This window comes from Cariama cristata, unplaced genomic scaffold, assembly GCF_000690535.1.
Source record: "Cariama cristata isolate BGI_N322 unplaced genomic scaffold, ASM69053v1 scaffold6327, whole genome shotgun sequence".
In the NCBI taxonomy this organism is placed as follows: domain Eukaryota; kingdom Metazoa; phylum Chordata; class Aves; order Cariamiformes; family Cariamidae; genus Cariama; species Cariama cristata.
Genome location: NW_009624829.1, coordinates 35985 through 51577, shown reverse-complemented (window position 1 = coordinate 51577; position 15593 = coordinate 35985). Strand labels below are relative to the sequence as shown.

Genomic DNA, 15593 nt, shown 5'->3' with positions numbered 1-15593 from the left:
TATGGCGTCTGCCATATACGTTGCTGAACAAATCAGTGCTGTGGAAACATGAGATCGGTCAAAATACGCCAAGGGAAAGTTTGGAAGTTATCTTGAATGATCTGGAGAAACAGTCCAGAGGTGTGAAAAAGCGTGAAAAGCAGTGCTACTGAAGGCAGCTTTCATCTCCTCTGGACTCCCACGCAAGGAAACTGACACAATAAAGGAAATCTAGAGAATCATTTATCAGTTCCTTAGGAGAACACATGGAGGAACATACAAAAATAAAAGCTAGCGTATAATTCTTGGGATTAGTAACAAAGTAGTTATCTTAACATCCACATGGAGAATCAAAAGATCTAGTTTAAAGTAAAGAACTTATCCTGGCCAGCAGTCGCTCAATGCACTTGGCACCTACAGGACAGGAAGAAAGGTGCAGAAGTTTGCCGAGAGTGCTAACGAAGCAGCAAAACCACAAAACAAGGGCTTTGCAGGCTTGTCATGCTTGCAAAAGCAAGTCTGTACAAAAGCCCTGTTCTATGGACTGAGACAGTGTGACACGTAAACCACGCTTCAGCTACAGATGGTTCCCAGGGGCTTTCCCGAGATGCTAACAGTTCCTCAGAGCCATGAGATGCGTAGGCTGTTGACTGCAAACTGGCAGTGTCTTTCTTAGGCTATACTGCAGAAATTTTCCGAAGTATCACATGACGTTGTATTTTGTACTTGATCCTCCCACTTTCACACATACTATACTCTTACTTCATTTCTCTTATCTCACATGTGGGACAGGCGGTACGAGACTGTGAATTGTTTGGGAACATTGAAGTCCTTTCCCTATTTGTATTTCCCCTCCTTTCTAGGTTCTCCTCATAACTTGTGGTCACATTCCGTTCTTGATTTTGGACAAAAATTTTAATAGAACATTGGTGTCCACAGAAACTCTCCAAATATCTTTTATAAATTTACAGAAATCATTATCGAGGGACTAAACGTGTTCCCCCACTACTTCTCTGTGACAGGTATACAGAAGTTAATTTAAGCAGCAAAGAACAACTTCGTCAAGAAAAAAAAGATTATTTTGTAAGGGACAACACATGAACTGCAGACAACAATTTTTGCTGTTCTAGGTAAAGTCCTAGATAAAGTAATCTATTCTGTAGAGATTTTCCGACACAGATGAAGTCAGTGAATTCAAGAACGTAAAAATAAGCTTAAGAAAGTGTCCCTGCTAGAGTACTTACTACTATACCTGATTTTTTTTTTTTTAAATCTGAATATGACTAACTGGAAACATAGCCCTGATGTTACCTAGCCATGTTCCAGACAGAAATAAGTATAAGCGAGGGCTCTCTAATGCTGCATCAAAGCTGCCACTTAATATTGCAATGCAAAGTCCATACAACATCAAACAGAGAAAACACAATTCTCCAGTGCTTCAGGTGTTGTATAATTACAAACCAGAAGTGGGTTACCAGGAACAGGCAGCAAGGAACCAAGCCCTTTTTAGACAACCAATCTCATTCCTGGGGGACACCATCAAACCTCTACAAATGTAAGGACCAAATATCTCCACAATTTCCCTCACTGGGACAACCCACCGAACTCATCACAGCCCCCTTCCACCCCAGCTGAGGAAGCCATGCTCCCAGCACAGAGGATCTGATATAATACAGTTCAAATTCAAAGTTAAGATATCAAATCCTAGAAACAAAGTATGTGACATGCTATTTCTGTGCCAAAGCCTGTTTCTTACATTGTGATTAGGTCTCCATGCAAACTGCGGCACTGCTGTAAATAATTGCTGTGACAAACAGGAAAAGTTATTATTCTAATCGCTCCAAAAGAATGAGAAAGACTGTATTTTCATGTTGAAACCCACAGGCTATCTTTTCAACCTACGTTGGTGAAGTTTATACACAGGTATAAGGAAGAGGGAAGTTCGCACCTGAACCACTTTCTCCCAATTCCTCTCCTCCCCCCCAACAGCTCCCTGGACTCTGATTCTATGCAGTTTTTGGAGGACCTGCTTCCGACTTCTTTGGAAGGAGTAAGAGTTATCTGAGATACAGATTATATCCATAGAAATAAAGTGATTCTTACTGAAACTGCTTAAAATGATCTGTTTATTTTTCCTCCTTTAACAAGCACTTACTTTGAAATACACTTGCTGCTTGTAAATATTTAAGTAAACAGGAGACAGTGAATTCTTCCTCTAAAAGTCTGGGGACTACCTCCGCACTAGGGCTCATGAAAGAAATTGCATCAAATACCACTGCACTCTGTTAGGAACATTATTTTACAGAACACACGTAACAGATCCTACTAAAGGCCATAAAATCTTTAGTTGAAGTCTTCCAAGAGAAGTACTCTGTATTAGCAAAAGTATTTTTCATGCTTCCAAGTAAAATATGTCCATATATGTCAAAAGCAAGTCTTTGTCTATAGTGGTAGTTTTCACCTTTTTAGTGAAAATTTAAGAACCTATCATTCTGTCAAAAACAAACAAACCAACCAAAAGCCATAGCTTTTCACATGAAAATAATAAATAGCTGTAGATGTCACAGACCACAAAAAACAATTTTCTGAGCAAATCCAGGTGGACAAGAAATTATGTCCAGCCTCTATACCATAAACAATGCATTTCATATATGAATTGCAAAGCATTTCATAACTATCATAAAAGTCTCTCATTAAACTGTTTGAGTATTATTAGTACAGCTGTAGAGAGGTAGCTAAATACAGATACAGTTTTGGTTTTATTATTTAAATGGGATTACTTTTAGGAACATTTTCATCAGAGACTATGAATTAGGACCACCAAAATATGCACATCTATCAAGATCACAGAAGTCAGAGGAAAAGTCAAAAGCAGGGCTGAGATCTCCAGACTTCAGTCTTGTCCCTGCACTTGCATTCCCCTGTTCTCTTCGGAAGAAGGACTGATGTCAGTCACTTGAGAAATAACCCAATAATCCATACTCTGGAGTCGCTTATGAGTTTTACAGCACAGGAAGTTACTGGGAGTCCAACGTATAAAATAGTTTAAAATTAAAGCAACGGTTTTATGTAAAGTTAATTTCCACTTTCCCATCATAAAATATTTCTCAACAGGAAGAGGAAGAGAAGTGCTGAGATCAGTGTAGTTAAAAAATGTGTAAGCCCCAACAGTTTGAAAGATTTTCCTTTTCTTCTGGATGAACAGTCAGCAATTTCTCCTTCTCCATCTCCTATGTCAGAAAACTAAATCTTCCTCCCTTCATTTTCTGCAAAGATTTGAGTTTTTTTTAATTACCTTTGTCCCTCTAATAAAAAAATCCCTGGGTTAATTAAAAATGGCTTTCATTTATTTTTCTTCCTTTGTTATATATCTCATTGTTTGTTTATCTTCATCGATTTTGCTGAAGGATTTTTCTGTCACTGTAGGTACCCTCAGTGACCACCATGGACCACCTTAACCATGGGGTGGTAAAGAGCTAAGAGGGAATTTCAGTCTACCTGGCGCTGTGCAGAGGGATGACATTGGCAGGCCCCTCGGGGCCAGAGGTAGAGGGTACCCTCAAGTGTTACTGATATGTAAAAAGCTGAGGATCACAGACTTAAAAACAGTGGCGTCTTGAATCCTGAACAGGACCTCTAGTGCCACTAAAGAAGAAGAAAATACATAGAATAAATAAGATTTTCACTTCTAATTGGAAGTTCACTGGCCAAAAATATTTTACGATGGTTGTTTCAGTAGGCTGTCATTTCCTGCACAGCTGTTAGCAGTTAAGTGCCATTTCATGGTAGATAAACCATAACCAGCTGTAGAGTACCAGTAACTTACACAGTAACTATTAAAAGCTGACAACTTGGTGTCTGTTACAAACTGGATTTGCAATCCTTTTCAGATACAAGAAGGAAATTAGAAAGCCAACATTTGGTCCTAATCTTCCTGAAGTTCTCCATGCCCACGAACTCAGCAAGCCAAAAGCACCCTTGTAAGCTGCGCAGACAGTCTAAAATGACTATTTGATTAAGATGATGTTAGGAATGTAAGTGCAGTTTTGAGATTTTCCACTACATAGGAATAGCTCTACCGTTCAAAATACAACTATACATTTATACCAAACGGACCTACATTACAAAAAAAACACCACATCAAGATGATTAACATGAGCAGTTGGTATCTGTATAATTCCAGGTCAAAAATCAAACAAAATTAGAGTATCTGAAAACCAAGAAGGCAGTAATTAAAACCCCATAGGATTTATGATGCCCACCCAACAAATAGACCATTTTTTATAAAAATAAAAGCAGGTATATTGTATCATAACAACCTCAACTCTAACCCACATGGCCTTGTTTTAACTTTATTACCTAACCATTTTCTTTACTAGGAACTTTCTTATATAGGAAACTTTATCACTAGAATATATATTATTTGTTAGTAAAATTTATAAACTTTTTTTAAGGATAGCATACAGAGTTTCTTGAGAAAAGTTCAGGCATGTATGGATACATAGGTATCTTTAATGCGCAGTGTTTATAATTTTGAGAACACAGAGGAAAGAACATTTATTTTCAGTCTATGTTAAAAGTTGTTGTGAGGAAATATGTATTTCTTTGAACTTGAAACAAATAACAAGCTTTAAAAACTCAAGCCATTGTCCTTTGAGCTAAAGGAAGATATCTGTTGACTCTTGGGTATGGAATAAATATTATTTTTTCAGCAAGCTGAAATCAGCCTGCTGAGAGCAACAACATACATAGCATTTGCACACAAAACGTGTTTGATCCTAATGCTCATGAAGACAAAGTCAGACATTTTTCATCTTCAGGCCTAAATCCTACATGAAAACCAAACAGATACACATATACACACATAAGCATTTACATTTAAATTAAAAATATATTGCACCAATGCTAAGTATCTAATTTCACCAACTCAAACAAGCACAGAAGCACTGGAGGAGATCACCCATATTTTTTGTCAGACTGTATCATTGTGAAATGCCTTCAACTGGAGGTCCTATATTTCTGCAGAGATCTTTTGTAGCACATTTCAAGGCCCAAGGTGGTGAAGAGGGTTGGGAACAGTCAGTGTGGATGTAGCCAGGGTAAATCACACTTGACTAACCTGATTGCCTCTGATGTTAAAACGAGTGGATTTGTGGATGAGGGGAGGGAGGGCAGTGGCTGTCATTGACGGCAATTTTAGCAAGAAGCTTGGCACCGGCTCCCATGCTATTCTTGTATGCAAGTTAGAGTACTGCAGTCTGGAAAATCAGATTAGTAAAAACCAGTTCCACGGTTAATCGTGACACCCTGTCTGGAGGCCAGGGACCAGTGGATTTCCTACCCAGAGGTCTGCAACTGGGACCTGTCATGTTTAACATCTTCATTGATGACACAGGAGGGGACAAGGTGTGCTCTTGTCAAGTTTGCAAATGACATCGGAGAGGAGGACACAGCTGATGTGGCAGAGTGTACGCTCCAAGAAAGCTCCAGACCACTGTGCATGTTTTATACAGGGATGTGCCACTGAAGGTCAAATGTGGCATGAAAAATTTGCACATGGAAAATGAAGAAATATCCACAGAAATTCAAAGATAGGCTTGCCAGGCAGAGGCCCCAGCCATGGCTCAAGGCTCTATCCATTGAATTCTACACAAAGTCAGAGCAAGAACTCCCTGTTTCAACTGCCTATCAAAAAAGCTTGAAAAGAAAAGTTGGAGGGGGCTAGAAAGTGTCTCAAACAGCTAAGAATCAGAAATTTGATGAATTGTCTGGATGTCTTTAGAAACATTTTTCTTTGCCTTCAGAAGGCAAACGTGCAAATCCAAATGCCACAGGACCAAATTAAGACTTCTCAAAACGTAATGCTTCCACAGGCTGCTGTTTCATCCCAACATAATTACATCTTTTCATACTTTGTCAGTTTCTTGGTACAACATAGTTTTCCTTTCTTTCGTGGGAAGGGCTGTTCACCACTATTAAAATATGTTTAATAGTAGTGTTTAGTTTGAGTTTAGTATGACCGGAAAAAGACACAGCGAAAGAGCTGGTCTTTCAGGTGTGAAAAATCAGGATTTCCCGACTTAGCTGCCCAAAACCTTCAGTCAACAGAGTCAAGCAAATACCAAGTGGACACCGACAACTGGAAATGCAAACACAGCATCAAAGAACCAACACAATGACTACTGTCTCATTTAAGTCATTTCACGTTGCCAGTTTAAGCCATTTCAATCTTTTGCATTTATACCACGCTACTTTACATTTTCAATAAATCCAGACTCTCTATAAATCCATTTTCTACGTTTTCTGTAAACCGAGACTTTAAATGACACAGAGGACACAAAAATTTACCTGTATCTCAGAAGATCCCATAACTGAAATCACTTGGAATTCATGTTGCATACCAGCAAAAAAAAAAGAAACTGTAAAAATCCTGTTTTACTATTAAACCTTTGAACTCAGTCTGTCGAATTCCTTTGCAGATAAATAGAATTATTTTTGGCCAAGTGATGAAAGTTTGCATTTCATCGGGACTAATGGATATAGGGAAATCGTAGAAATAGAATCAGAATCATCTCACCAAGTGAATCACTGGAACACCTGACACCTCATTATTTTACAGAAAGGGAAAACAGCTGCAAAGTTGTTTGAGGTAAACATAGAAGTCTACTCTAAAAAAAATTATTCTTAGATTTTACTACTTTGTCTACTTCTGCATGGCAATGTTTCTTCTGCTGATTGCTTTATTGATTGGAGGCAAAACCTGTAGAAAGGTATGTCCTGAGACATACATGGAACAACAGAGAGAAAGACCTCTCTGGAATTCAAGTTATATCCCCTCCTTCACTTGACTGTGGTGAAATGGAGCATCTGCAAACACATCAAAACTATTTTAAGCAGACAGTTTATGAGCCCGGAACATGTATTTTTCCGAGTGGAAGAGAATGGAGCTTGCTTTCTGGTGCACAGTATTTAGAAAGGGAAATTAAAACATTTTAATTGACATTGATTTTTGAAACATTAAGATACCAGACAGAGGTGTCACTCTACAGGCAGCTGGGAATAAATTAAAGTAGCTTTGTGCTATGGTTTTGTTACAATTTTGTTCAGAGGCTGATTCTGCAATTGCAATTTCTTTGCAGGGAATAGGTATTCTGCAACAGCCACAAGATGTCTGAAATAGTAACATGCACAAGACACCTATACAGAGATTGTTATATTAAAAACTAGAGAGTACGGAAATAAAAGGGCAAAGAGAGAAAGGTTATTACACACACGAAGAACTAACGACCTCTGTTCCTCAGGGGAACATAAGCGACATACATGCTACTCTCCTTATCTTGGTTACCCAGAACCTCCCAAATGCACGGACGTCCCCCTGTCCCTTCCACCAGGAGAGATACGCTGTCACACATTCTCGCTTTCCAGGGTACCACCATATATCCCTTTTCCTGAGATTCTCGTCTTCAAGAAGTGTAAATCAGTGTGAAAACATTTCTCAAGCGTGAATCAACGTGAACCAGCAGGCCAGGGGCTGTACTTCACACCTGGAGCCCTTCCTACATTCAGCAAAAAAAAACCGTAAAAACCTGGGCTTGAAGATTTCTCTTTGCATATTTTTTTATGAGATGTCTTCTCCAAGAAACGCCAGTACCTCAGAACTCAGCACAGTCAATTGCTTTTTAATTAAGAAGCCAATTTAAATTTAGAGAGAGAAAGAGAGAAAGAAAGTACTCACAGGAGCCCTTAAGTTATTATTCCTTTATCTATTCGACTTCCAAACCACTTCCAATCAACCAGTTAGTGTGCACAATGCAATTAGGTGCTACAGAAGTATTTAAATTTATTATATGAAATTTAATGAGAGCAATGGCAGAGTCCTTCAGCTACTTGGTAGACTACCTTCATGCCCAGTGCCTCTAAAGAATTAAACACTCCTATATTTACTTCATTTACTTTAACTGAACATGACACTTTTCGCAGTGTAAACAATTGTACTGTTGATTTTAAAAAAATTAATCTGTCCTTTACTTTCATATTCTCCCTAACATTTCCAAGGGACAAACCTTGCTTTTCAACATTTACAGCTTCCACATATGTTAGGAATGCGTTTCCTCAAATGTCCTAGAGTAGGAATGACTTCTACTTCCTTATTTTCCAGAAATTATTAGATAACTAAGATAATGAAGCCACAGAGATACCAATACAGATTAAACACAAAACTATCATACTGTCTTTAAAAGTCACCTTAAATGTAAAATGACATTGCAAATTCACACTATTTTGAAACTCTGGGGCAATGGCAAAATAGGAGAAATAACACTACTAGGTATTTTCTCCATGAGTTTTAATGCATAACATGCCTAAGCACTACCTTTTCCATTTTATTCTTGAACAAATTAAGGCACTGCAAATCTCAGCGATAGAAGCAGCATGTAGTTCCTGAAGTACATCATCTGCTGCAGCTAGTATAGCCTTTTCCTACCTTTGGAGAGGCAGTGCTATAAAACCAAGCCCTCAAAATGTGACTCAATAGTATTAATTTTAAAACATAAAACTGACATATAAAGGCACAACACTGATTAAAGACTACTCCAAGTGTTCAGTTCTGTCTCTGTATACACAGAATTGACTTTACTGTACCAAAAAAGCACTAACACAACAATTTCATTTCTGTTCCATCCAGGCAACAAAAATGGCAAGGTGAAAAACCACACCTGGCACCTGCCAGAGAACTGACCGATGAAACATATAGTATTGGAGACATCCCTGGAGAAACACCTGCACTAAGAAAGGAGCTACAGCCTCAGGTGTTTTGCAGAAAATGCCCAGGAAGCCTGAGGGTGGGCCCTACACCAAGGTATAGAGTTTTTTATAACTCCTCCCCATGAATGCCTGGCACCACCATTACAGAAAAGAGCAGGGGACCACTTTGTACTTCAGAGCATAAATGATGTTACTAGTGATCCTACAACTGTAGCTGGACTGCTTATACTCCTAAAATATTATAACAGAAATAAACGCTCATCTGATCAACAAATATCCTAAGCAGACCTTAACTTCTACCCAAGAGTTCAACTGTTTTATACAGAGACAGCCTACAGATGCCAGAGATCTGATAGTCCTTAGTGAAAAAAAGTATGATTTATTCTTTATGAGCAGTATAATGAGAAAGGCTAATTAAAAAAATTCAACAGTATGTCTTTTTTTTTCCTACTGTTGCATATTTTTTCTCTCCAGCTGTTAGTGGAATGGGATAAACTCACGGTTCAAATACAGCTGGTCTCCATGCAGGCCATAGTCATCTGAAATCTGTGCAACACCCATCTCTCTTCATTCTGCTTGGCAATGCAAACATTCGTTGCATCCATACACTATGGAAGCAGCTCCTCTCATACTCTCAGCCAAACTCAGGAGCATTTAAACGACGTGAAACACCAAACTGATGTCATTTGCCTTTCTGGTAGTTGACTGTTTTTTCCCACTGCACCAAGTCTCTTCCACTTCCCTAGGCAGTCAGAAATGACAGATAAGGGAATGCAAAGAAATGGAGTGTGAATGTGAAAGGAAATATAATTGGTTCAAGGCTCTCTACTGTCTTCAATTTTGTATAGTCATTTACAGCTGTCTAAAGTGTGTGAAACACTGGCACCCAAGTGAGTGAGCAGGCAATTAAGATTTTGTACTCTTTCACAATCATTCTGCACAGATGTAAACTACTGGCTCCAGTATGAGACAGCTGCGACACACTGAGCACTCTGGATTGAAGACCGTATCGCTCGGCCGAGAAGGATGCCACTTTTCCCTGACATGTCTTCACAGCTCAGCCCTGGAAGATGCTGATCCCTTGGATCCCAACCCAGCAGAAGTGCTGAAGCACTTACTTAACATTGCAAATTCATGCATGTAAACACTTTCATTATTTGCAGTAGGGTATTTTCTAGGCAGGGAAAGCAGGGCCCCAAAACCAGGCAAGCTCAGCCCAGTATTACTCAAGAAGTCTACTGTTCAGCCACACAGTTTATGTTTTGACAATAAAACTGGAAACTCTTTAAACAATAATATCAAGCAAGCCAGCATGAAGGTCTATATTAATAAAACTAAAAGTAAGTCAAGGTAAATTGAGAGTTATTTTAGAAGCTAAAATTGGCTGCAACACCTAATGCCTATATATATTTGCTAATGAAATGCAAAACTTTTTCCTTAGGTCACAGACTGAAGTTCAACCCTGTCCATAATTGCTACCAATTGATTACCAGGCTGTAGCAAATTGAATGGTGGCTTTACTTTAATTTTAAAGAGGAGTCTAAAACAGTTACATCCTTTCCTTCAAGTATCAGCATGAAGAGAGGGACTAGGATCAGCAAATGGAGGTTTAATTATCCCCTAGCCTTCAGCGTAGGTCACTGTAAGAAGGGGTAGACTGGGTAATACAACTAACATAGGAGAACTGTACAGAATGGCTGCAAAAACACAGGTAGCTGCAGAGTTGTGAGTAGTAAGATAACGTTAAATTAAATTATGTTGTAAATCAGTAACTAGAAATCATAAATATACATTTACAAATATTCACATTTTAATTTTCTTCTGGGCTATTTTGCAGCAATTTCTATTTTTTTTTTTAAATAAACAGAATTAAAACATAAAAGAACAGCATTCCTGTTTGTTTATTCATCTTCAGACTTTGATTATGTAAAACATTCTTAATACATTTTAAGAGACTGAACAAGGCAGGAGAGTCATCTTTTTATTTAAGGAGTTTGCACTGACTGAAAAATTAAAATAACTTGTATTGTTTAGAGGAAAGAAGTGCCTAAATTCTACACATAAATTTAAGAAGTATGCATTAGCACTGCCCTTCTGAAATTAATTGCATTAACTGTAATGACCTAAACACAAAATAAGCCTTTTCTAAGCAAATATTTCTTCTGTCTTAATTTAATCTAATAAATTCTTATGGGGTACTGACAGGACCATCCTCACAAATTGTCAGGCATAGGGCTTGTTTGTTTGCCTCTCGTGACAACATATCCCAAAATACACAGCATATTTCAATTTGTTATTCTCCAAGTCATCTGCCAAACTGCAGATGAATTGTAAACATGAAGAACATGTTAAGCCTATTCAAGCCCAGGAAAAAAAAAAAAAGTCAAGTCTTGCACAGTAAACTGCTATAATTTCCTGATGTAGGTCACAACTCAGTAGGAAATCACATTGTCTATTTTTAACCCAGTTCAGTGGAAGTGCTTTACCTTTCTGTTTTCTTGATAAGCACAGCCCTGAAGATTTGTTCCTGGGGAGTTTTCTCTTTTTCATCAGTTGGTTGCACGAAAGGGTGGACAGCAGCCAAGACAAAGCCCTGCTGGTACAACTCTTGCAGCTGAGCTGGAAGATCACGCAAGGACGAGAGCTTGATTGCAGATGATCCTGGCAGCTCAGCTGGAAACAAAGAGAAATTGGTCAATAATCCTACACCAGACTATCACGGTTTTTTTTAAAATCCAGGCTCTTCGGAGTCAAGCAAGCTTCACACTGATCTACAATATTAACACAAAAACTGACCTTTCCTGTGGCCCATTTTGTATTTCAAATTTTAAGCAGGCTGTCTTGGCAAAGGACTTGTATCACACAAGAGACTAGTGCAATTATCAAGAAGTCAGATACATTAAAATGCCAAATTAACTACATAGTCTGGCAGAGATGAAGTGGAGGATTTAATAAAAACAAGGCAGTTGGTCAAAAGATATTCTAAGTTTTAGTAGTCGTCATAGTAATGCAAGTGAAGAAGAGCGAGCCATGAGTCAAAAATATAAAACAAGAGAAAGGGAATAGTCAATGAAGGTAGAACATGTCACAATCAAAAGCAATAAACAGAAGCATCCACCTACACAAAAGCTGTATTATCACACTAAAAGATCACTGATGCAAAATGCTGCTGAGACCAAGTATCTATCAACAGGCCTGAAGAGTACTTTGTAGGTATACTGATGACAAGAACACGAACAGCAACCCGTATCTGTAGCAATGAGAAACCTTTCAGAATAAACACTAAACCTTATACCTCAGGGTTTAAGCAAACACTTACATATTAGAGATGAGGATGAGACCTAGCACATGAAAATAACCCTTCCCCAATCTGCTTACTGTGGCGTTTCATGCCTTTCTGTGAAACATTTGATGCTGACTCCTGTCAGACACTCGACATAGACACAGATAGTGCAGTCAGTACAGCAATTGCCCTTACCTCCTTGGAGTCTTGTGGGCTTCAAAAGAAAATCCTATAAATCACCTAAACCAACCTTCTATTCTCTTTCTCTCTCTGTCAGTAATCCTTCATATGTTTTTCATATCTTGTATGAAAAGACATCTTTCTTTCCTGACCTTTGCCTCTTCATTTCCATCGCTCTTGGGGGATATTTACTATTTCATCCCTAACCATGCTACGGCATATAGGGTGGTGAGGTGCTAGATGGTTTCCCCTCCGGCTGAAACCAATAGGGAGAGGATGTTGCAAGAAACACGACAGAGGTTCCCAGAACCTTGCAGGTCTTCATTAAAAAAAAGCACTGGAGAACAGTTTGTATGAAAGACGCCAGCTATGCAAAATAAGGTTTCATCGTACTGCTTTTTTCATCAAACTGTGTGGCTACCCTTTATGAATAATGAAAGAGGTTATCAAAAAACTAATAAATATTCAAAACCAATAATACAGACGAATAATTTAAATAATAATAGAATAGATGTGCTTGGTATGCTTTTTCTTCAAATAAGACCATGTTCCAGAAGAGGATAATGGAACTTTTTGACCAAGAACTCTAAGATGCAGAATTTTTATTATTTTTGCAAATACAATGAGAAATCCAAGCAACGTGTACATTGACAGACAATACGGCTCTACCTTCTGCAACAGCATATAAATCACTTCAGAGTCATAAAAAGAGATGGCATGATCAATAATGCATAATCAAAAATAAAACCGACTGTTACTTACTGGATCCTACTGGGGATCAAAATGGGGAAATCCAGACGCTAAAATTACTTTTTTCCTCTTGTGGCCCAGAGACTCAAAAAATTTTAGACTACACTGCAAATAATTTAATTAATTAAAATAATAAGAAAGCCAGAATACCTTCTAAATGAGGGGTTTACTTTAATACAATGGAATGACTAAACACTATTCAGTGATGCTAATTCTGGTAATGGTGCTCCAATTTTTAACAATCATCTATGAAAACTGATGTTTGCTTTGCATATGTACCTAGTATCTGGGTTCTTCTGAGGATGCCTTGGTAAAACTAGTAGAAAGTCTAGTCATTAATATGGGAGAGTGAGTGCTTCCTCCTGAAAGCTAAACACGAGGGGAAAGTGTGAAAACGCATGTAATTGGAGCCTTGGGATGTACACTTGATTGAAAAAGAAAGGTAATAGAAAACAGAGATGGGAGGGATCATCCAGCTAGTCCACTGTATTACCTAGAGGCAGGATCAACTCTAGTTTAGCTATTTTTCACAGTTCTTCTCATCTATTTTTAAAAACCTTTAGTAATGGAGAGTCCACAAGCCCCATAAGTCATGTTTCAGTACTTCTCTATTCTTAGTATCAAAAGTATTAGTATTCCTAGCACCTAGCCTAAGTTTCCCTCTCTGAGATTCAAGACTGCAACTTCCTTGCTAGAATATTTCTTTTCTGCATCAGCATTTTAGAACTCCTAATACCTGTCATGTCTTAATCTTACCTTCTTTAGACTGTATAAAGTCAGTCCTTTCCATGTTTCCTGTTCTCTTGTGTTTTCTAGATTTCTAAATAATTTTTGATGCTTCTGTCCTGATTCTCTTCAATTAGTCCACATCTTTCTTCAGGTTTAGTACCTAAGCCTCACACCACAGTGACCCAGCACAAGTCTCATCACTGCTTCATAGAGTGGAAAAGCTTTTTTCACGCTTATTATACATCCCACGACAGTTTACATCATTTGGGGAAAAAAAGGAAATTCTTTTCCCCATAACCAACAGTGGCCAAATGTCCCTGCCCTTAGTGAATTTTAGTTTTTTTTCTTTCAGTTTTCAAGGGCCATTCTGGATTCTAACCTTCACAGTAGGAACAGCCCTTCTCAGACTGGCAAACCTCAATGAACATACTCAGCAGTCTATTGCTGGAACAGTTAATGAAAATGATTAATTTTAACACACTCTGGACAGAACCATTTTAAGTCCTACAGTTAATACATCTTTTCGGTTTGATGCTGAACTACTGCTGATTTCCCCTTGGACTACAGATTCTTCAAAAAGGAAAGACACTTCCTCTTAAACAACTGATGCCCACAAGGTCTACATAAGTCTCCTGAGTCTACAGACCTGTGCTGCCCATTCTCGTTACTCTCCCACCGAGAGACTGGTTTGTGTGATGTAGACTGCTCCCCAGAAATCCCTGCTACTTATCATCCTCTGGATATTTTATAAGTTATTTTTTCCAGTAATTTTCTGGGCACTAAGTTAGGCTAGCAATCATACAGTTTTCTTTAAAAGTAGGATGAAAAAGGAAAGTTGCATTCAACCTTCAACAGTCTTCAAACTTCACTGATAAGATTTCAGTTATTTCTTCAGCTAATTCCTCTAAGGTGCATACCTGTAGGTTCAACCTCCTTGAAAACACCATTTATAAAACTAGCTGTTGATCTAGTCTTTCCTTACCTTAGAAAAATCCTAACATTTTCGGAAAACCTTACACAACTTCCAATAAAATCCATTAAAACTTCTGTTTTAGATGTTAGAGAGAATTCTAACCATGCCATTTTCAAAATAAAAAGGAAAACCAAAATTGTGAACAACAGGGACTTGTGTAAGGGAAAAGAGCAAATGAAAAAGCAGATAAAATCTTGTATAACTCCGGTGCTTATTATAAGCCTCTATTTTGCCAAAAGAGAAAGCTGAATTCTTTTAGCAGCCTTCATGTCACTCTTGAAATGCACATAGAAGTTTTAACTTTTATATTTTGCTCCATGTTTCCTTATTTATTGTTGCACTTCCCAACTTGACCTCAAAAGATTCCTTTGTTTATTCTGTCTACATCTAGATGAGGGTGTAAGAAACTTGTAAATGACAGATGCCGTGTTTTTCAATTTTGCTAAGGTTGAAAGTGGAAATAGAAGTGCTGGCTGCTTTTGGAACTGATTACCAGGCAAATTAGTTTGTTGCCTGACTGATAATTGAAGCTGAAAACAATTCCAGCAATGCTTGGATACATATGGAAAACTACAGCTTAGAGATGCGCCAAAAAGAAAAGAACGTTTGTGTTACACAACTGATTATCTGTAAGGTGACTCTCCCGGGTCCAGAGACTTGTGCATTCTTTGCTGCTAATGGAAAAACCTGACCAAATATTCACACTGTCCCCATCTTGCCACAGAAAAATCAATGAAAGGATTGAGCTGACATAAAAATCTACAGGTTGAGTCATGTATATTTGAAAGGAGTCATCTCTCCAGCTCCGAAAAGCAATTTATGGGAAACAGAGGAAGGTGGTGCAGTCTGCCACAGGGATCCTCAGGGACTGAGAGCAGGCTGAGAAATATGGTTGGGGGGGCAAGTATTGAGGAGAACTGGTTCCTCCTGCGTTAA

The 15593-nt window shown here is 38.2% G+C and overlaps 1 protein-coding gene across 1 annotated transcript in view; it reads right to left on the bottom strand.

Annotated features, from left to right (window-relative positions):
* RFTN1 (raftlin, lipid raft linker 1) overlaps nucleotides 1–15593 on the bottom strand; it is a gene marked incomplete at its 3' end in the record, with an annotated part of 81542 nt that overhangs the window by 39660 nt on the left and 26289 nt on the right. The window contains exon 2 of the mRNA XM_009703320.1: nucleotides 11229–11415. Within this exon, the coding sequence (XP_009701622.1) occupies nucleotides 11229–11415 (187 nt within the window). The remainder of the gene's footprint in view (nucleotides 1–11228; nucleotides 11416–15593) is intronic.